Source organism: Mus musculus, chromosome 15 (assembly GCF_000001635.26).
Source record: "Mus musculus strain C57BL/6J chromosome 15, GRCm38.p6 C57BL/6J".
NCBI lineage: Eukaryota > Metazoa > Chordata > Mammalia > Rodentia > Muridae > Mus > Mus musculus.
The window spans coordinates 95,843,778-95,866,150 of NC_000081.6; the positions used below are offsets into that span (position 1 = coordinate 95,843,778).

At 45.8% G+C, this 22,373-nt stretch overlaps 1 protein-coding gene across 7 annotated transcripts in view; it reads left to right on the forward strand.

The window, feature by feature from the left end:
* Positions 1-22,373, forward strand: part of Ano6 (anoctamin 6) — a 184,630-nt gene that overhangs the window by 52,935 nt on the left and 109,322 nt on the right. For 6 of the 7 annotated variants that reach the window (NM_001253813.1, NM_175344.4, XM_030248256.1 and 3 more), the window contains one exon: positions 20,448-20,530. In NM_001253813.1, the coding sequence (NP_001240742.1) occupies positions 20,448-20,530 (83 nt within the window). Of the gene's footprint in view, positions 1-17,702; positions 17,755-20,447; positions 20,531-22,373 lie in introns of those variants that run through there. The other variant, XM_006520234.2, reaches the window with a different exon arrangement.

The window sequence follows — 22,373 nt, forward strand, 5'->3', positions numbered from 1 at the left end:
ACTGCAGCGTTTTCTGGACGTCTGAGCTTTGTGGTGACATTCTCATGCTCTCCTATAGCTTTACGCTGGGTACAGTTGTGTCTTTTCCCTGACAGTCTTGCAAAGGTGCCGAAGTGAGATTGTGGGTTCAAAGAGCAAGTACATGTGATGGTTTAATAATGCTTCATTACTGAGAAGGAGGTGGGTTTTGTTGTTGTTGTTGTTGTTTTGGTTTGGTTTTGGTTATTATTGTTAAATATAGAGGGAAGGCCTGTGGCCATGAAAAGTGATGGTGAGAAGAATAAAAAATGAGTTGGCTCTGGTCTGAGATCAGAGGGGAAAGCCACCTGTACTGTCTGGTTTTGTGTGTCAGCTTGACACAGGCTGGAGTTATCACTGAGAAAGGAGCCTTCCTTGAGGAAATACCTCCATGAGATCCAGCTGTAAGGCATTTTCTCAATTAGTGATCAAGCGGGGTGGGGTGGGCCCATTGTAGGTGATGCCATCCCTAGGTTGGTAGTCTTGGGTTCTATAAGAAAGCAAGCTGAGCAAGCCAGGGGAAGCAAGCCAGCAAGGAATATCCCTCCATGGGCTCTGCATCAGCTCCTGCTTCCTGACCTGCTTGAGTTCCAGTGCTGACTTCCTTTGGTAATGAACAGCAGTATCAACATCAGCAGTATCAAAGTATAAGCTGAATAAACCCTTTCCTCCCCAACTTGCTTCTTGGTCATGATGTTTTCTCAGGAATAAAACCCTGGCTAAGACACCACCTATCCTTAAGGAGGAGGGCGCAGGTGGGCTGAGAGACCTAGGATCCTCCACATTCCTGTATCCACCGGGCTTGTCTGGTGCAGGCATTCCAAGAATTTTTCTGCTTAGCTGGGTGAACAATCAAAGTTGCTCCTTCCAGAGAGTTTAGTATTGCTTCCATGTCAGAGCTAAGGACTGGGGATTTGGAAGCCCATTCTTACATCATGAACTCTGGCCCAATTCAGAGAAGACACCCAATCTAATCATTACAAATTTGATGTTTTTATTAGCATATGTTAATTATACATAGTGGGTTTCATTATGCTACTTTTGGTATATGAGCATGATGTATTTAGGTCATCTTCATCCTGCTTGCCTCTCTTTCTCTCTTCTGACTTCTCTCACTGCCAGTTTTATTTTGTAGTTATGTGTGCACAAGCTCCCATTTTACCCAGTGAGTTTAGTTTACAGGAGCGTGACTGGGAGTTTGTTTACAAGTCATGTGTCATACCCATGGTTATCCCACTGTGGGAGGTCTCTCCATACCTGCATAAGAGTCCTCAGAGATAGGTACCCCAGCTCCTACCATGACAGGTTGATGACAAGGCCAATCTTATGGGGATCATGTATAAGTAACTAGTACCAAAGACCCTATATATCTTGGTCACAGGACATAAAGAAATCAAACACCTATGGGAGGAGATACAGAGACCAAGTGTGGAGCAGAGACTGAAGGAACAACCATCCAGAGACGGCCCCACCTGGGGATCCATCCTACATACAGTTACCAAACCCAGACACTATTATAGATGCCAACAAATGCTTGCTGACAGTAGCCTGATATAGCTGTCTCCTGAGAGGCTCTGTCAGAGTCTAACAAATACAGAGGTGGATGCTCTCAGCCAACCATTGGACTGAACACAGGGTCCCTAGTGGAGGAGCTAGAGAAAGGACCCAAGGAGCTGAAGGGGTTTGCAGCCCCATTGGAGGAACAACAATGTGAACCAACCAGTACCCCCAGAACTTCCAGGGAGTAAACCACCAACCAGAGTACACATGGAGGGACCCGTGGCTCCAGCCACATATGTAGCAGAGGATGGCCTTATCAGACATCAATGGGAAGAAAGGCCCTTGGTCCTGTGAAGGCTCAATGCCCCAGTGTAGGGGAATGAGAGGTCAGGGATAGTGAGCAGGGGGAAGGGGGATGGGATAGGGGATTTTCAGATGGGAAACGAGGAAAGGGGATAACATTTGAAATATAAATAAAGAAAATTAGTAATAATAATAATAATAAAGAACAGAAAAAAAGAAACCAATGTAAATCAATGGATCATTGAGTTCAGTAGTGTGGCAGCCATGTTATACCCAGAAGTCAATGCTCTCTGTGTCCATGGTTCCCCAGGTCTTACAGTCTTTCCGCCCCTTATCTCTGATGGTCCTAATGCCCTGGAAGAGTTGTTAGGAACATCTCATTTGTGGCCAGGCTCACCACTGACCACTACAAAAAGCTTCTCTAGCCAAAGCTGGCTGGAGCCCTAGTGTAAGGGCACAGATTGCTATGTCGAATGAAATTTGACAGGGATATCAGGTCCACTTAGCAAAAACTACAGTAGTAGGTTCCTCACCAAGGCCTTTGCTCTCCCCAGCCCTAGGCTTTTGACTGGCTTTATAGGCCAGATGTCAGTTTTCTCAGAGGTAGCAAGTCTCAAGTCTAACCTAATTAAACAGCTGGCTACTCCCATAACAAACGGCTACTGTTGCTCCTTGTCTGTGTGGTCCTCATCATTGCACAACCACAGAATCCAAGCTGAGCAAGGCTACTGAAGACAGTTTCGCGCTGCAGCCCATACAGCACCTGTTAGCTCACCAGCAGGAGACTTCCAGTCCAGATCCACTGACTTACACGGATTTCTCTATCATGTGACCAAGGTATAGCGTGTCTTCAGGAATAGGATCTTACCAACTAGTTTCAGTGGGCAACCAAGAACAGTGGTAATTACCCGTATTGTTTTGAGTCTCAAGTGTCTCCTTAGGAAACAACTCAGGTGGAAGGCCAGCCCTGGAGTTTTGTTTAATAACCTGATGGTTTCCCATAGCAGTTTTATCTACCTACACAGAGGACCTCTGTTCAAACTTTTCTCAGCTGAAGTTTGGGCTGATCAGCTTATCAGCAATCAAGATTTCTTTTTGTCCTTTATGTTTATTTATTTTATTTTATTTTTTTTAGTTTACTCTCTTTCCCCCCTCCCCTCATCTCTCTGCTCCCTGTTGTCTTAAACCTTTAACCTTTTCTTTTCACTTCCAGTTTCCCCCTTCAACCTCTATACCACACATTGGTATTTGCCTCCTACCTTTCTCTCTCTCTTTCTCTCTCTCTCTCTCTCTCTCTCTCTCTCTCTTTCCCTCCCTCTCTCCCTCCCTCCTACCTCCCTCTCTCCCTTCCTCCTTTTCTTTTTTTAAGCAAAGAGCTTCAAAAGATTTGCAGGGGCGAGGAGGGAGAAGGGTACAAATAGATTAACAGATGATGGATAGATAGATGATAGATACATAGATGATAGACAGGTAGACAGACAGACAGAGAGCACACACAGTTGACAGGATGCAGACAGACAAACAGATAGACAGACAGAGAGCACACACAGTTGACAAAATGCATTGTGGGCCCCTCCAGGAAGAGTTGCTCTTAGACTAGACACCTTTAACCTTCCTTTCCAACCAACCTGCAAGACCTGTGCTGCTCGTAGCTTTGTGTTGCAACACTCCATTGACTTCAACTCATAGCTACTGCTGCTCTCATTATTTTAGTCCCAGCCCCAGATTTCTTACCAGCCTGACCTCTTAGACGGTCCCTGGTTCCTACTAAAGCGTCAGTCAGGGCTTGGTTTGAGTGCCTAAGCACTGTGCAGCCATCTGCCGTCCATAGATGTCCATTATTTAAAGCCCTCATGTGTGTGTTGGTAGCTGTTGTATCTTTTCTGTTTCCAAGGTCTACTACAGTACCAACCGAGTACTAAATAAGTGATAATCAAGTTATGTGTGCAGGTGCAATGATGAGGTAGACCTGGCACATGAAAAGAGCTTCTGGGGGGTCGGAGGCAGGAGGATCAGAAGTTTTAGGCCAGCCGGGGTAATTTAGTGGAACTGTGTCTCAAAATAAAAAAGGCAAAAAGAGAGCTGGGTCTGGAAGAGCATTTGTCTAGCATGTATGAGGTCCTAGGTTAAACTTTGAGCTGAAAATGTGTGAGGTCATAGTTTAAATCACCAGTACTGAAGGGGGAGAGAGAGAGAGAGAGAGAGAGAGAGAGAGAGAGAGAGAGAGAGAGAGAGAGAGAGAGAGAGGGAGAGAGAGAGAGACTAGAGAGAGAGAAAGAAGGAGGAAGAGGAGGAGGAAGAGGAAGAGGAGGAGGAAGAGGAGGAGGAAGGAGGAGGAGGAAGGAGGAGGAGGAAGGAGGAGGAGGGAAGAAGGGAGGGATAAATTTATAAGGACAAGAGTAGACATTATATAAACTCCAAAAGGGCCATCATCTGAGAATGTTTGTTTGACCTTGAACCAAGTAGCAGGATTATTGCTCCCTAGGGAAGAGTGACAGCAGTCATGTGTGTTAACAAATTAAATTCATATTTAATAAATCCAGAATAGCTAGAATCTCTAAGGTGATATAGCTACATTCACACACACACACCCACCATTAAAAATGTAAAACATACTATATTATATTTTGGGTAGACATATCTGACTTTAGCTGCCTCTGGCCTGCTAAGAATTATTACAAGATTGAAGTCTCAGTTAGGGTTTGCAAAATAAATGAATGAATTAGTAGTAATAGTAACAATAATAAATATGTTTGGGGGTCATCCAATTCAGAGCCTGGTGGTCCCAGGCTTTTCTTGTTGCCCCCTTGGCCACCGCAGCAACAAGAAGAGTAAGAATGACCAGCTCCCAACTGCCACCTCAGCAAAATAAAAAGAGTGGAAAGTTACAAAACACGATTAAATAAGTTACCAGGGAAAAAGAGGTACAAGGAGCTGGTTGGTTTCCAGTTTTCTAAGACCTTGCATTCAGGGCTGAGAAATGCTATCATCAGAAGGCTACAAGGATAATCACTCAGAGCCCATACACCACAGGGACAGTCTCTCGAGAGGGCTGCGGGCATCGATGGCTCTGAAGCATCACTCCTGGCACAGGGCCAGACTCTGTGGCACACGCCCTAACCCTCCACCCAAGCCTTGGTTTTCCTCAGAATGGCCAGTTTACCCAGGGTGCTTAGTTAGCTCCCAGGCTAACTGTTACCACCTCCGCCTCTTCCTTTCCTGAAAGACTGGCAGGAGAGCTCTGTGCCCTACATCTGAGAAGTTGCCTTTAGGCTATTGGTGGGGGCCCAAGAAGCTGGGCTGTAGTTTTATGACCAGCATCCTAAGTTTTGAGTGATAGCAACTTGTGTGTGGTGGCTGTCTGAGTTGTTCAGTTTTATTTTCTCTGAAATATTAACTTGAGTAAAAGAAAAAAAAATGAACCCTTTTAGAAAGAACCTTTTGTTGTCTGTCTGAGTCTGTTATTTATTAACTAGTGGCTTAAAATGTTTCCTTATATCCAAAACTGAGAAACGCATTTGGTTGGTGAGTGCATGCAAATGGGATTTAGATGGAGGTCTCTCATTTGCGTTCAGTTCATTTTAGTGGGGGCATTTACACGAATATAGATGCTTTCTTATTTTCTGCAGTACAGGCTTGAAACAGCACCCCGCTGTGCTCTGCCACTGAACTCCACACTCAGCCCCATACTTTCTTAAATTTTGCTGTAACAGGGCATTTAATAAGCTGCTGGTAGCATCTCACTCAGCTTATCCCTATGGTATATTTCTTCTCATTAGCAGTATGAATACTTGCTGTGTATTTCCCATGTATAGGTACCAAGCTAAATATTGAACACACTATGGCTTATTCAAACCAAGCCTTAGGGGAAGGACAATTCCATTTTAAATGGTAACGACGATGCTTAGAGAGGTTGAGTTTGCTGCCCAGTTCAGTTAGGAAGTAGTAGGTCCGAGGCCTGAGTGCAGATCTGTCTGTCTCTAACAACCAGCCCAACAAAGAGTGTGCAATCTTCCGTGGAGCCATCCACAAGAAATCACGGAGGGCCTAACAGCCCAGCTCTACCTTACTCCTGTCTGGCTATAAACAAGGAGAACACGGTGCCCTCAGAGGACTTGGATTCAGTGTAGACTTAGGACTTAGACGACAGGAGAGAGTTCAGAGGGAAGGCGACAGAATGGTGTAGAGATTGGAACCCCGAGCCCCTGGTTTGAGTGCTAGGACTGAGGCGTGGCTGCTTTATCTAGGACCCTGGGAGAGGAGAAGCAGCTGATTTGTGCGTGCAGCACCGTCACGTGATGAGGCAGCATTGTCACGTGACGAGGCTCATTGAGGAAGTGGATGAAGAGAAGAATGGTAGATTCAGGCGCGCATCTGTAAGGCTCTCTGTGACAGGCATAAGGGAGGGTAGGCGTGCTAAGATGAAGTTGCATCTGAATGTGCTAACTTTTTAGTCTCATAAAGTCTTAGGTCATATAATTCAGAGAGGCTTTGTTTCATCTTTGAAAATAGCACTTTCTTGGCAGATGGCCCCTGGCAGAGGGGAACTTTAGAATCCTGACACCCTGTGAGGTCTCCGCCCATTCCCACCCACCACGGTGCAGGTCTCCAGCCTGCAGAGGGTTCTGATTGGGGAGGGTGGGGCATGGGGCTGAGCTACCCTGTTTCTAGACATTTCCTGCTGCCTGGGACAGTCCAACTGACAACAGGTTACAGATGTTTTTAAGCCTTCTTTCCTCCCTTCATTGTGGTAAAATATATATAATCTAAAATGTACCATCTCACTGTTTGTAATTATATAGCTCAGAGGCATAAAATACATTCACACTGTCAGCAATCACCCAAGTCCATCTTCTTTCATCTTGGAGACTATTTTCATCTCACACCCATCAAACCTCGCTCCCCATGAACCCCCCCCCCCACCCACATGACAACCACCATGTCATGTCTCTGTGGAGTTGATCTCTGTGGTACTCCATATAAATGGAGCCATCTATTTATGATTTTATGGCGGCTTATTTTACTTAGCGGAATGTCCCCAAGATTCTCCCATGGGTTTCCTTCCCCTTATGCTAGCATATTCTGTCTTGGCCACGTTTTATCTGTGTGTCCATCTGTTGGTAGAGTTGGGTAGCTCAACTATTCACTGTTTTGTAAATGCTGCATTGCTACACGCGGTATGGAGATATCTATTTGAACTTCTGTTTTCAGTTTTGGGGAAACAACCCAGTTTCATAATATAGCTCCCCTCCCAACCCCCACTGAAATACATTAAATTTTTTCTGGGTGGCTATTCTCTAAGTTATTTAAAACCACCCAATTTTGTTATCATACAGCTGTATTCTAAAAGATTCAAGCACCTAAATACTGCTTTCTTTATGTACTGGCTGGTTTTGTGTGTCAACTTGACACAAGCTGGAGTTATCACAGAGAAAGGAGCCTCCATTGAGGAAATGCCTCCATGAGATCCAGCTGTAAGGCATTTTCTCATTTAGTGATCAAGGGTGGAAAGGCCCATTTTGGGTGGTGCCATCCCTGGACTAATAGTCTTGGGTTCTATAAGCAGGCTGAGCAAGCCAGGGGAAGCAAGCCAGTGAGTAACATCCCTCCATGGCCTCTGCATCAGCTCCTGCTTCCTGACCTGCCTGAGTTCCAGTCCTGAGTTCCTTTGATGATGAACAGCAGTGTGGAAATGTAAGCTGAATAAACCCTTTCCTCCCCAACTTGCTTCTTGGTCATGATGTTTGTGCAGGAATAGAAACCCTGACTAAGACACTTAATAATTACAAAATCAAGAAGTATAACTAATATTGAAGATTTCTGTGATCTATCAGGTTGCTCACCAAACTAAACACAGCCAGTATATATGTGTCCTCTGACGATGCACGTTTTGGTAACTTTTTTTTCCTGCTAATTTAACTATGAAAAATATAGTATCATTTCTGATTTTTTTTTTCATTTAACTCAAATTTAGGATAGAGTTGCTTGTAGGTGATTGGTAGGTTTGTTGATGGAGCGGGCACTCAGCCTGTGAGATGGTGAGAGAATCTGGAGCCCCTTCCCTCTTCCGGTTGGTGTCTGTTCTTAGGAGCTGTCTGGCTTCCCTCTCTGCATGTCTATGGCCGTCTGCTGTGATGGGTTTGCGCTCTGTTGTCCTGTGAGGGGAAACATTCTTAGTTCTTACAGAATCGTAGTTCCTCACCATAAAAACTCAGAAACTGCTAGAAGGAACTGTCTGGTCATGCTTTTGATTGCTCTGCCCGACGGATTTGAGCCCACTTAGTGAAGTGCTTGTTTAAGGGTGTTGCGCTAGGACCGGCCGAGGTTGTCTTAGTCTACAGTGAGTACGTGCATCCGTTCTTCCGTTTATGGATTCTGAAGATGAAATGTTTTGTTCTAGAAGGTGTAAAATAGGGGGATGTGAACCTGGTTTCTTTGTTTGCTGTCCCCTCTCATTTTTTTCAGGCTGTAATAACTGATTTTGATGTCAGGCCTACTCTGGTAGATGTAGCATGGCGGTGTAGTTTGGGTTCATGGGCAGTAGCAGAGTGAGTGGTGCCTTTTTTTTTTTTTTTTTTTTCCCCATCTCAGGGCATTTATGTCACTAGACCCAATCCCACCTGAGCTGCAGCCAGCAGCAAGGTCTGGATGGTGTGCACTGAGAACCCTGGTGGCCCCAGGGGACCGAACCCCTCAGATATAAAGCAACTGTGAGCCTTCCAAGATGTGATTAGGAGGTGTTTCTGTAATGAAGACCATTTGTCTTTTCTGGAGCCTCCGCTTTCACAGCCTTGACTTAAAAACAACTCGAAACCAGCACAATTAAATAACATTACTTTTCAGTTATATAGTAGATTATTTTAATTTAAAGATGTGTATTAAATGAGAAAAGTTTGTAGCACTGTAAACGTCGATTATGTGTACTTCAGTGTTCCCCAAAGTGCCCAAGACAGTTGGAGGAGTCACAGGAGCTGATTTTAAAACTTAATGCAGAGTCACATGGAGACACATGAGTCTAGTTCTAGGACTCGGGAGGCAGAGGCAGAGGCAGAGGCAGAGGCAGAGAGGCAGAGGCAGAGGCAGAGGCAGAGGCAGAGGCAGAGGCAGAGGCAGAGGCAGAGAGGCAGAGGCAGAGAGGCAGAGGCAGAGAGGCAGAGAGGCAGAGAGGCAGAGGCAGAGGCAGAGGCAAAGGCAGAGAGGCAGAGAGGGGCAGAGAGGCAGAGGCAGAGAGGCAGAGGCAGAGGCAGAGGCAGAGGCAGAGGCAGAGGCAGAGGCAGAGAGGCAGAGAGGGGCAGAGAGGCAGAGGCAGAGGCAGAGGCAGAGGCAGAGAGGCAGAGAGGGGCAGAGAGGCAGAGGCAGAGGCAGAGGCAGAGGCAGAGGCAGAGAGGCAGAGAGGGGCAGAGAGGCAGAGGCAGAGGCAGAGAGGCAGAGGCAGAGGCAGAGGCAGAGAGGCAGAGGCAGAGGCAGAGGCAGAGAGGCAGAGGCAGAGAGGCAGAGGCAGAAAGGCAGAGGCAGAGAGGCAGAGGCAGAGAGGGGCAGAGAGGCAGAGGCAGAGGCAGAGGCAGAGAGGCAGAGGCAGAGAGGCAGAGGCAGAGAGGGGCAGAGAGGCAGAGGCAGAGAGGCAGAGGCAGAGGCGCAGAGGTAGAGAGGGGCAGAGGGGCAGAGAGGCAGAGGCGCAGAGGGGCAGAGGGGCAGAGGCGCAGAGGGGCAGAGGCGCAGAGAGGCAGAGGCAGAGAGGCAGAGGCAGAGGTGCAGAGGCAGAGAGGCAGAGGCAGAGGGGCAGAGGCGCAGAGGGGCAGAGGCGCAGAGGGGCAGAGGTGCAGAGAGGCAGAGGCAGAGAGGCAGAGGCGCAGAGGCAGAGAGGGGCAGAGGCAGAGAGGGGCAGAGGGGCAGAGGGACAGAGGGGCAGAGAGGCAGAGGCGCAAAGGGGCAGAGAGGCAGAGGCAGAGAGGCAGAGGCAGAGGCGCAGAGGCAGAGAGGCGCAGAGGGGCAGAGGCGCAGAGGGGCAGAGGGCCAGAGGCGCAGAGGGGCAGAGGGGCAGAGGGGCAGAGGCGCAGAGGGGCAGAGGGCCAGAGGGGCAGAGGCGCAGAGGGGCAGAGGGGCAGAGGCGCAGAGGGGCAGAGGTGCAGAGGGGCAGAGGGGCAGAGGCGCAGAGGGGCAGAGGGGCAGAGGGGCAGAGGCGCAGAGGGGCAGAGGGGCAGAGGGGCAGAGGGGCAGAGGGGCAGAGGGGCAGAGGGGCAGAGGGGCAGAGGCGCAGAGGCGCAGAGGGGCAGAGGGGCAGAGGGGCAGAGGGGCAGAGGGGCAGAGGCGCAGAGGGGCAGAGGGGCAAAGGCGCAGAGGGGCAGAGGCGCAGAGGGGCAGAGGGGCAGAGGCAGAGGCAGGTGGATTTCTGTAAGTTTGAGGCCAGCCTGCTCTACAGGGCTACACAGAGAAACCCTATCTTGAAAAATAAACCAAACCAATAACTGCAGAAAACTTGATGCAAAGCCATGGCCATCAGCAGCGTGGCAGTGCAGCAGAGTCTGGGTCCAGAAGTGAAGTCACGCCTTCATGGCTGCCTGATCTCCACGAGGGCAAAAGGGAGACAGGGGTCTCTTAACAAGTGATGTTGTGTTAACTGGATGCACACACACAAGAAGACTGATGCTGGGTTCCTACCTCACACTTTATATAAAAATTAACTCAAAGTCAATCAGTAATGTAAGAGTCAAAACCATAAATCCCTCAGAAGAAAACAGAAACAAATCAGGTGACCCTGGATTTGATAACAGCTTCTTGGTGAAACACAAAAAGCTTTAGCAACAGAAGGAGTATAAAGTAGATCGTTGAATTTCATGAGAACCTTGTACACTGAGGGATATTACTGAGAAATGAGACATTTTAGGAATGATAAGCAGAAATCATGTATACAGTATGTCTTTAATAGCTCGGGTATATAAAGAATTCCTAGGCTCCACAAAAAGACAACCCATAAAGGTCTTGAGTTGACAGGTCTCTAAATAATGTGCACAGATGTGCCAGTAGCAAATGAAACATATCACAGGAGCATTGATCACGAAAGGACATCGAATTCAAACCTCAGTACCATTTTGCATCTACCTGGATGTCTGCTGTTGCAATGCAGACACACACACACACACACACACACACACACACACACATGTATATATACACACATATATATGTATATGTATGTATATATGTGTGTATATATGTACGTATATATGTGCTGATATATATAGCGGCAACTGTGGCAAACTATTTGGTAGCTCCTCTAAGAGCTAAGAAGTACTGTTTGACCTACCAATTCTCGTCCTAGGTTCCTACTTAGAAGCAAAGTAGGGACTTGGGTGGCCACTGATATCCACCGAGGCACTGTCTGTAAGATCCCAAAGACGGAAGCAACCCAGGCATTTGCCAGCAGAGAACCGAGCAAACAAAATGTGGTACATGCACATGTACAATGGGGTCAATCATAAGAAGGATCATAGGTGGGACTTCCAATCATTGCAGAGTGAAATACTGAGATAGACACTAGACTGCAGAGATGGCTCAGTGGTTAGGAGAACTGGCTAATCGCCCACAGGACCCAGATTCAATTCCCATCTTCCACATTGTGGCTCACAACCATCTTCTATGCCCTCTTCTGGCCTCTGTGGGTACTGTATGCACACAGTGCACAGACATACTCACAGGCAAAGTACTCATACACATGAAATAATAAATGCATAATTCCTGGTGCATGACATATGTGGAAGAAAGCAACTGAATCGGAACAGAAAGATGTTAGAGATTGTCAGGCAGAGGGAAGGGGAACAGGGAGTTGTTGCTTCTTGGTTACAGACTCTCTGAGGTGATTGATTGGGTAACAGTGGCAATGGTTGGGTGACATTGGGAGCGCAGTCACTGCTACTAAAAGGTCCGCTGGAAACTGGCTAACATCACAGTTGGGTATATAAGTGACTGCTAGAAAGCGTCAGTTGGTTAAAGAACCATAGACTTTAGTATGTCTATTGATCGTGAGTTCACAACACCCTGTGGCGTTCTCTGTAAAGCATTAACCAGCCACGTGGGCTGTTGAACAAACCGCATGATGGCGTTCTCAGCTTTCCTGAAGCACATCTGTTGGGCCTAGGATCTTTTCAGTGCTGAGTTACTGCGGAGGGGTGTGGTGACAGAATGTGCAAAGAGAGTTTCCCCTGGACCCCTTCTCGAGGAGGATGCTGTTCGTGGATGAAAGTCATCTGCGGAATTAGTTTCTCTTAGACTGAAACCAGGAAGGACAGAGGCTCCCTCCTCATTTTGTTCTACCATGGAATGCCTTGTTCTCCTGGCTAGGGAGTTTGGGGACAGAGAATCAGGTAGGGTGAGAAGGAACTTGACTCTTTTCCTCTGGCAAGTGTTTGTCAAGTATTTGCAGAATATTGAGTGAGAGACATATTGCCAGTCCTCCTTTGTGCATGCAAACCTAACCCTAACCCTGTGGCCCAGGGCAGCACGTTTCTTCTTATGTGAGTAACTACACGCATTAGGAAGACTTCTGGGGCACCGGGAGCTCCTCCTAGTTTTCTGTGGCTGTAATAGAACACCGTGAACAGAAGCAGGGGAGGGTGGGGTTTCTTTGTGCTTACAGTTTATATAGTTCACCGTAGAGGAAGGCAGGGCAGGAGCTCAAGGCAGAACTGAAGCGTACATCATGGAGAAGTGCTGCTTACGGACATACTCTCCTTGGGTTTTCCCAGTTTACTTTCTAATACACCCCAGGCACCCCAGGACTGCCTGCCCAGGGATGGGACCCCCCCAGGGTGGGCTGGGTCTTCTCACATCAATCATCAGTGAAGAAAATGCCCCACGGGTAAGTCTGGGGCATTTTCAAAATTGAGATTTTTCTAGCCGACTCTAGCTTGTGTCAAGTTGGAAAAAAAAAAAGCAAAAAACTAGCAAACACAATTGACTGCTTGTCACTACACACACACACACACACACACACACACATACACACACACACACACACACACACACACACTTCACTATTAAAGTATAATCTTCCCTTTCTTGCTCATCCAAAGATGCCATGTTAATATTACACTATTAAGCAGATGTTTGAAAGTCCCACAGTTTTTAAAGGAAAACTCAACACTTTAAAATAAAGTTCAGTTTCTTTACAACATCTAAAGTCTCTCAACTCTTCCTAAAAATACAATGTTTCTTAACTGTGGGCTCCTGTAGAATAAGTTGCATGCTTATTTCAAGAGGGACGTGGGAGTGCATAGCTGAGTCTGAACAAAGGAAAAGCAAACTGTAAGCCAAACCCTGCAGCTTATTGCCTTGCATCTGGGGCTCGTTCATGATCTTCTGGAACCAAAGTGCGTGGGCAGCTCCAGCTGCTGGGCCCTGCCATGCGCAGTTCACACAGTACACCTTAGAGTCTCCAGCAGGCTCCTCTCTGTAACTGCTGCTATCCTTGGTGGTCACCCAATAGTCCTGGCATCTCTAACAGGCTGTGATATGTCACAGGTTACACCTTTACCAGTGAGACTTTACACCTGGCCTCTGAGACTCTGACCCTGCCACAGGGTGCTAAGCCTCAGCTGTTCTCCAAGACCCTTCTGTCCTGGGGTCTCCGCAGCTCCTGAGGCTGTGTGTCTTCACCAGTGGCTTCTCCTGGCCTCTCACAGTGCCAAGTCTCAGCTGTTCTCCATGACCCCCTTGTGCTTTCATAACTGGTATCATGTAGGGGTGGTAACAGTCGGGTAACTTACACATTACTTAATCCAGCTGCCAGCTTCAGCAGCTGCCTCAGCTCCCTCTGGACACAGCTTCCTTCTGTGTGCTGACACGGAGGAACACTTCCAGAAGATGACCCCCCCCCCCAGCCTGACTCTGAGGAACATTCCCAGAAGATGACTCCAGAGACACTGGTCTCTTCTTAATCACAACTGATTTCTCAGCTCCAGCTGACCGGATGCACATACTCTTGATTCACAACAGCACTCAAACCACCCCGATTGAGTCTTTCAAGTTTTCTCTGGATCTTCACAAGCCAGGCCTCTGTCTTCTGCACTACTCCCAGCTTTATCTTCCGAGTTCCCCCCACAGCAGCTCAATAAACTCTGTTTACTTGATGACTTTTTCACCCCAAAATTCCAAACTTCTTTTTATAGACATGGCCCCCAAAACAACACTGACAAAACCTAACCACTACACTACTAATATTTTTCTCAGTTATCACTCTGAGTGACCCTATTATAAAACCCTGTGGTAACTATCTGTAGCCTTGCAACCTCCTGATAGTTTGAGAGATGGCATTCATTTGTCACCAGAGTACAGGAGATACTGTTAAACTGAGCACAGAGAAAGAGACTTGGAAGCTGGAGACCAAATGTGCAGGTCAAGGATGGTGTGGGATGGATAGGCTAGGTGGTTAAGTGACATGGGAGTGAGGTGGGGCAGGCCAGTGCTTCTGGAAGGCAGAGGATGCTGGGAAAAGTGTTGGAAGTGTGTTAGCATGGTGGCTGGTGAGGGCTGGCTTTGCGGTCAAGTATCGGATACCCAAGGATCCAAATTCCTGAGGCTTCTATCAGCTGGGCCCAGAACATTCCAGGTGTAGAAAGAACATCCCGGTCCTGCCTCTACCTCCTGAGTGCTGGGATTCCAGGTCTGTGCCACCTCACCTGGCGTGTTACTCTGTTTCTATCTGGCCATTTGTTGGCATAGTTTTTTGTTGACACTTTTGATTGTTACTTACAATGTTATCTTAATTTCTCATCAACTCACATTTAATAGGGTATCCATAGAAACCCAGAAGACAAAAATTAATGTATCTTAAAGATGTATAATTCTGGAATCAGACAGATGCAGAATCCAATTAATTGTTTTACTTTTAGTTGTTGATTTGAAGTGACTGACAACCTTAAATTTATTATTTATGATCTGAGGAGATAAGGAAAAATTAGGAATACGTATGATCGGGATTTTTGGAAATGCCAGCACATGCCAGGAAATGCTCCGTAGTCTTGCATTTCCATTTTTCCACATTGTTGAGTTTGCATATGCAAACTGAATTTGTATTTACATAGTATTCAATTTAAAAAATAATGACTAAAGTATGGGTGTTTTGCCTCCTGCATGTTTGTGTATCATGTTGGTATCAGAAGACGGAGGGCATTGGATCCCCAGAGCTTGCATCACAGAACTGAGTGTGAGGAACTGAACCAGGTGCCCTGGAAGGCCAGCCAGCACTTTTAACTGTCAAGCCATCTCACCAGCCCCTCATTTTTTTTAAACTGTCACTAGTATCTTTGTACTGCCCTGCGATATCACCAGGGAGATGGTTATCGCCAGCTTGGGACAAATATGCTGAAAGAAAGCAGACTCAGCAGGTAGCATGAGGACTTGAGCCCTATCAGGGGCCCTTAGTCCAGGCCCTTTGCACTTGGTTCTGTCATTGTTACTCTTTTATCCCAGTGCTGGGTGTTGAACTTGGAGCCTCGCACATGCTAGGCCAGTGCTTCATGCCAGAGCTACACCCCCAGCTCAGGCCAGGCATTACCTGCTGTCTTATATATTTACTGTGGGTTTTGTCATTTCAGTGGCAGCCAGTCACCTTGATGAATGAGTCAGCTAGCCTCCGCTCAGTGCCCATGCTTGTTCAGTGCAGTAGATACATTGTCTCCCAGTACGTTAGCTACATTGTCTCCCATTTTAATTACCTTTATTCCAGAGCTCTACATACCAGCTACTTTGTTCCCTCAACCCCCCATGGACTTTCTGAGAGGCGGTTTTGTGTTATCTGATAGGGAATAGGTTGTCTGAGCTATAAGATGATAGAGAATGGCTCTTTATTGGCTACCTTGTATCACAGTTTCAATCACTGTTGTAGTACAGGTTATATCTGTTTCGTAATCTGGGGAGTAAATTCCAGTCACTCTTTTTTAATTGGTACACAAGTAACCACACGACTGTCACTTCTTTCATGAGGCTGCCAATGTCTTTTTATTAACCCATTAATATGGCCAAACCTCTACGCTGTTGTATTGGGTCCTTGGTTTTACAGTGCTGAACAAGCCAGAATAGCTCCACCTAAAAACTTTATTACATTAACTATATTGATAAGGTTTTAAAACTATGCTTAGTTCCTTTGATTTAAACTAATTGGTAGGTACCTGGTTTACTGTTAAATTTATAAAAAGTGGGTATTTTATAAGCTTCTTTTGACCTAAACATTCAGGTTTTTGATTTTTACTCATTATAATCCAATTTATAATATTTTATTTATTTTACGTGTGTAAGCATTTTTGCCTCCATGTATGTGTACCATAAACATGCCTAGTGCCTATGGAGGTCAGAAGTGGGTATCAGATCCCCTGGAACTTTAGTTAAAGAGGGTTACAGATCACCACATGGGTGCTGAGAATTGAGTTTGGGTCTTCTGCAAGAACAGTCAGTGCTCTTAACTGCAGAGCCATATCTCCAGCGTCTGGTTGACAGTATTCTTATAGTTCTCTGTAAATCTGTCTAGCCTACAACTTACAAATGATTCTGAAGTTAGCATCAATTATGTCTTGAAAAGGGGTCTTAGTCGCCTTAGGGCTTTAAACCAAGGTTTTGGCATTTTCTGTGTTTGGGTGAGCCTGATGCTCAGTTGCCGATTCACTGCGCCTCTGCACAGAACGCCATTGATATGTCAAGACTTTGGCTTGCGCCTAGAACACTCTCTCTAGTTTGCCTTTGATAGGTGGGTAACATAGATGTACTCAGGACTTTTTATGTTCCAAGTTTTGAAATTAAGTGAACTGATAAGAGCATTCATGGTAGTTTGCCTACTGTTTAATACAAAGCTTATGGGCAGTACTGAAGGCACATTCCAAAATCTATTAAGTAATGTATTATTTTAAAGAGAGCATGTTTGCTTTTTCAAAAGTTTTTCCCCCACCCATTGTTTTAATAAATTCTCAGGTTTTCATCTTAATTTTAAAACTATTTTTTTTTTTGCAAAGAAATGATTTTTTTCCCTGTTTGTGTTAGGTTATCAGAAATGAGAGTTCCAAAGACCTCCTGAGCCCCCTGAATAGAGGAAGATTAATTATTGCATTAGCATCACATATCACCTACCTCTTAGCTGTGTTAGGTCCTGGGGAAAATAGCTGAGGCTTTGTCCTGCCCACACGGGATGCCAGGAAAGCCATTTTTGTTTTTATTTCCTCAGATTACGTTTTTCTTCTGTGTTGACATTAGCTGCAACTGTGTTCATTTTCATTACGAGAACAGTGAGAGCTCTAAGCCATTCTCTACCTCCACAAACCCATTCTTCTGTCTTTGTGCCTGGGATTTAACAGAGCCCTGGGTCCTAGGTCTTGTTTCCTCTGCTATATGAATGCCTTGTTCTGAACGCCCTCTTAAGTCTATCTGCCTGGGCAGAGGAGAAGAGAAGGAATGAAAGCGAACACATGGACCTCGGATCCATAATAGACAAATTGTACAGGTCATACTGTAAGAATCCAGAGAAGATGGCAAACAGTCACGCCACCTGATTTATAGTGGTCTTATAAAAATACGCACAGTGTGATATTTCATTAACTTTCTAAAGCACTAGACCATACATACCACGTTTTCAGTATCTTCACTATCTCTGCAGTTAATGCTGTACGAAGGTTAGGTCTTTTATTCCAGGGTGTGAAACCAAGCTGCACTCCGGCTGTGGGGAACCTCTCACAGCCTGGTGTACAGACAACCGTGTGTTAGGACAGTCGTTCTCATCCTTTCTGATGCCACGACCCTTTCATACAGTTCCTCATGCTGTGGTGACCCCCAACCATAAAGTTATTTTCATTGCTACTTCATTACTTTAATTTTTCTACTCTTATGAGTCACAATGTAACTACCTGCTACGTAGGATGTCTGATACAAGACCCCGGAGGGGTGGAGACATGGGTTGAGAACCGCTCTTTTAGGACACTGTGAAGGTGGTTGCAGGAATATAGTTATTTGGGACAACTGTTCTTTGGCTGTTGAAATATTCAACTCACTGTGACCCTACTCTCTGAACTCAACTGGTCGGATGGAAATTGCAGACCTCCTGGGCATCAGAGCCACTCGTCTTGTCACCTTTGGGAGCTGCCTTCTCTCGCCTTCGTTTCCTATTTCTTCTCTGGTACTTACATAGAGGGTCCTCTGATGGACTCTTCAGAAGAGGTGGCCACCTGCTTGTGCTGGCTGCCATTTCTGCTGGCCTTTCTCTTCAGGCATAGGGATACTAACATGTACGTTAAGTGTGCAAACAAAGGTATTCTGTGTGAATCAAATCTGTAATTCCAATACGGGGATTTTTTTATTTTATTTTATTTTATTTTATTTTATTTTATTTTATTTTATTTTATTTTAAAAAAAGGTACAAGTCCTAAGTAATGTGGCAGAGAGGAGCTGTCTCAACTCTTGGCTGATGACTTGGCTTTGTAATGCTCTTTCAGTCAGTCTCTCAGGAATCTCCCTATGCAAGCTGAGGTGGTTTTCTGTTTTTGTTTTTGCACTGAAAAGAAGAAAAAAAAATTGCATCAATAGGAACCAGTGATTTCACAAATCCTTTTAATGTAGTCAAGAAATCAGCTGTGTAGTGACTTTGAAAATTCATACTACTACTACAGGTAGAATTAAAGGCTGTTCCTAGCTGTTCTGTCAGGAGCATCTGAGGATGTGTGCTGCTAAATGTAACATGTACCTCGGCTCTCTTCAAATCCTTAACCTGTCGCTTTTCAGGTCGGTGGCTTATTGAAGAGACGTGGCCCTGTCGATAAATGAGAATGTCTGTTTAGACCTTTTCCAACAGTTGACGCTCTGTCAGCAAACTTAACTATTTAATGCCTCTTTAAGGGTGTTTCTTTCTATATAATCAAAGTTACATGATTATATAGTGACTTCTAGTATAATCCAACACTTTCTTGTTATTTGAATTTTTCTGCCTTTTTCAAGTGAACACGAATGAACAAGGCAAGTTCTGCTGATTAGCCTCCAGCACAGAACATTTTTTCTTTTTCTTTTTTTCATTATTGGATATTTTCTTTATTTACATTTCAAATGTTTTCCCCTTTCCAGGTGTCCCCTTCAGAAACCCCCTATCCCATCCCTTCTCCCCCTGCCTCTATGAGGGTGCTCCCCCCCCCCCGCCTCTATGAGGGTGCTCCCCCCCCAACTCCCATACTCCTGCCCTGGCGTTCCCCTACACTGGAGCATCGAAGACCCTCATGCCCAAGGGCCTTTCCTCCCAATGATGTCCAACAAGGCCATCCTCTGCCGCATATGTGGCCAGTGCTATGGGTCCCTCCATGTGTATTCTTTGGTTGACGGTCCAGTCCCCGGGAGCTTTGGAGGGTCTGACTGGTTGACACTGTTGCACCCCCCTACACCCCCCCCATGGGTCTGCAAACCCCCTCAAGCTCCTTCAGTCCCTTCTCCAAACACTCCATTGAGGATCCCTGAGCTCAGACCAATGGTTGGCTACGAGCATCCGCCTCTGAATTTGTCAGGCTCTGGCAGAGCCTCTCAGGAGACAGCCAGGACTGACAGGAGGAGGCTCCTGTCAGCAAGCACTTCTGGGCATCCACAATAGCACACCAGGTTTGGTGACTGTATATGAGATGGCTAATGTCCACTTATCAGTGAGTGCATATCATGTGTTCTTTTGTGACTGGGTTACCTCACTCAGGATGATATTTTCAAGTTCAATCCATTTGCCTGTGGTGATTATGGAGGTCTTTACTTCAGGCTTCTTCAAGGCTATTTGATCTAGAATCCATAGAGTGCATAGATTGGTCTGCTTCCTCAGGGTCCATCACACTGGGCTGTTCTTTCATTTATGTCAGGGTCTTAATTCCAACACAGGGGTTGACATGATAGAATGACCCACCTCCTGAACTTGACTCTTCTACCCAACCTTACACTGCAGTCACCGAATACCATGGCCAGTAGTCTCCTCTGGCCGCTGATCTTTTGACCTCTGGCTCATCTATTCTGAGATTTGTATTCATAATAGAGCCTGGATCCCCAAGACTTAGTCCAAGAAAAATGTAAAATAGTTCACGGATGACTCTTAATATAGACTATATTCATATTATTCAAATGTATTCAAATGTTGATGTTTTGCTATGGATTAAATTATACTATTATAAAATAGTTCACTAGTAATTTTTAATATGGACTATGTTTGAAGTGTTAATGTATTATTATTGGTTAAATTATGTTATTATAATTAACTTCACTTGTTTGTTATTAGATGAAAGTATCTACTGGAAATTTTTACTTGGCTCCCATTAAAATGTCTGTCAGATACTGCTCTTCAATATATTTTAAAACAGAAACTGACTGCCCTCGTTTGCCTCTCCATCAGTTTCCCGAGAGACCAGCAGGATAATGACTTCCTTAGCTGCACTACAACATTTAATTGCAGTGGAGAGGCTGGTAATTTTCCATGCTAGATGCAGCCTAGAGCATTTTGAGACCTAGCCACATGCATGAACTAGTTGCTGAAGATGTCGGTAGTCGGAGCGCTCAATCAGCTCAACCTGCAGACGGGCCTCGGACGCTGAGGTCCATCGCTCCCTTGACCTAACTTATTTACTGTTTCTCTGCAGTGCTGGAAAACTTTGACCAGACAATTGTCTGCCCCACCTTTGGATCACTGGAGAATCAGCAGGACTTCAGGACTCCAGAGTTTGTAAGTAACACATCTTAAAATTATTTGTCAGTAAGATTTTTCTTTGAGAGACACATTCTATTCTTCAGTGGCTTAGTCTGCCACAGGACCCCTCAGGGACTATTGAGACTTTGGTGTCTCTGAGGCGCAGGTGAACTGACCTCCAGCATCCCAGCATCCTGAGCTCTGGATTTGATTTCGCCCCCTGTATGTGATTTCGGACAGGAACTCATCCCGTAGTAAAAGAACGAGGCGATGTTTGCAAAGCTTCCTGCTTCGTTGGCTGATTTCTGTTGCTCTTGGTTTCTGCTTTCGATAACCTTGGAAATCAGTCTTGACTGAGCACAGATGATGCTCTGACCAATGCAGTTATTCATAGTGAAGCGGCCTGTTTCTCGTTTCTGTCAGGAACCTTCAGTAATGCAACCCCAGAAGGACTAGGAATATCTTACTCGTTTCTACCAAGAGGGAAACTAATGTTCTCACGGAGTCAGACATTGAAGATTAGCCATGGCTCCTACCCTCAAGGAATTAAAAATCGTATTAGATGCTACTGTGATTTTATTAGTGCCTTGTTTAAAGAAAATTAAGCATGTAGGATGTCTTGCAGAATGCCTTTCAAAGCAGATTTTATATTAGTCTCCTAAAGTGCTTGTCTCTCTGACTCACGCCTTATTAAGGCAGCAGAGACTCAGGGAAGCATGGCAGCCTTGACTGGATTTACCTGGTTTTTACCTTCCTGTGAATGACTAGTCTACCATTTGTATTGGCAACAAAAGTGTGTGTGTGTGTGTGTGAGAGAGAGAGAGAGAGAGAGAGAGAGAGAGAGAGAGAGAGAGAGAGAGAGTATGTGTCTCTGTATGTGTGCATGCACGCTCATGCTTACATGTGCATGTGTGTCTTTGTACCTGCGTGTATATGTGTATGCATATATCTTTTGGAGGGTTTATTTTCAAAGTGTGATGATATTACCTTCACCGCTCCAGCAGTTGGCAGAGTGTGACTGCAATACTGATTCTGTGTGCCCCCCCTCAGTTACAAACTTAATTGTACAGAGTGCACACCATGCTGTGGACTGAGAAGGACTGCACATAAAACTGTACCCACAATGCAGGTTCATTTCTGAGTGGGGCTCCTGCAGTATCCTTGCACAGATGGCCTGCTTTGAAAAGCACTTGGGTCGTAATATAGAGACCTGGCACTCAGTGACTCCTGTTACAGCCTGTGTGAGTGCCAGCGAAGGGGAACTGAGTACACCCAGTCGTTCCCCATCTCGAAGGGCAGAGCAGTTTGATGCAAAGGCAGGAAGCGCTGATACAGACTCCGAGAGCCACTCGACTGTTATCCTTCCGAACGGATTCTAGTTGAAACTTTGTAAGGATCATAACTAATGTGACGAGGGGTGTGTGCAGCCAGGGGTTGGTGTGCCTGGAAACACACATGCTTTACACCCATTCTCTGCGTGAAAATGAAAGTTTTCTCAGCAGCTTCTAGTGTACTGAGTTGCTGGTGCTTGGCTCGCCCCAGCAGCAGCTGCACGGATAGAGGGCAGTGCACATAACCCGTGCATCATCTAAAGCAGCAGCCTTAGTTTCTTGACTTTCATGGTTTTCATTCCCAAAGTTAGAAGACTGGCTAGTCTAAGATCAAACGACCACAAGCAAAGTCTAGAGTCACCAACGGCGGCTGCCTTGGAGAGACTTATTTCCACCATGGTTCTGAGGACTGAGGAACCAGAGGGGGGCTCCCCCCCCCTTTTAAAATAACCTCTGTTTGGCCTCAAGAATTTCTGCAAGTCATTTTATTAGACTATCCTGTTGATAACAATATATACAATTGCCCTGTAAGTGTACCAGATAACATA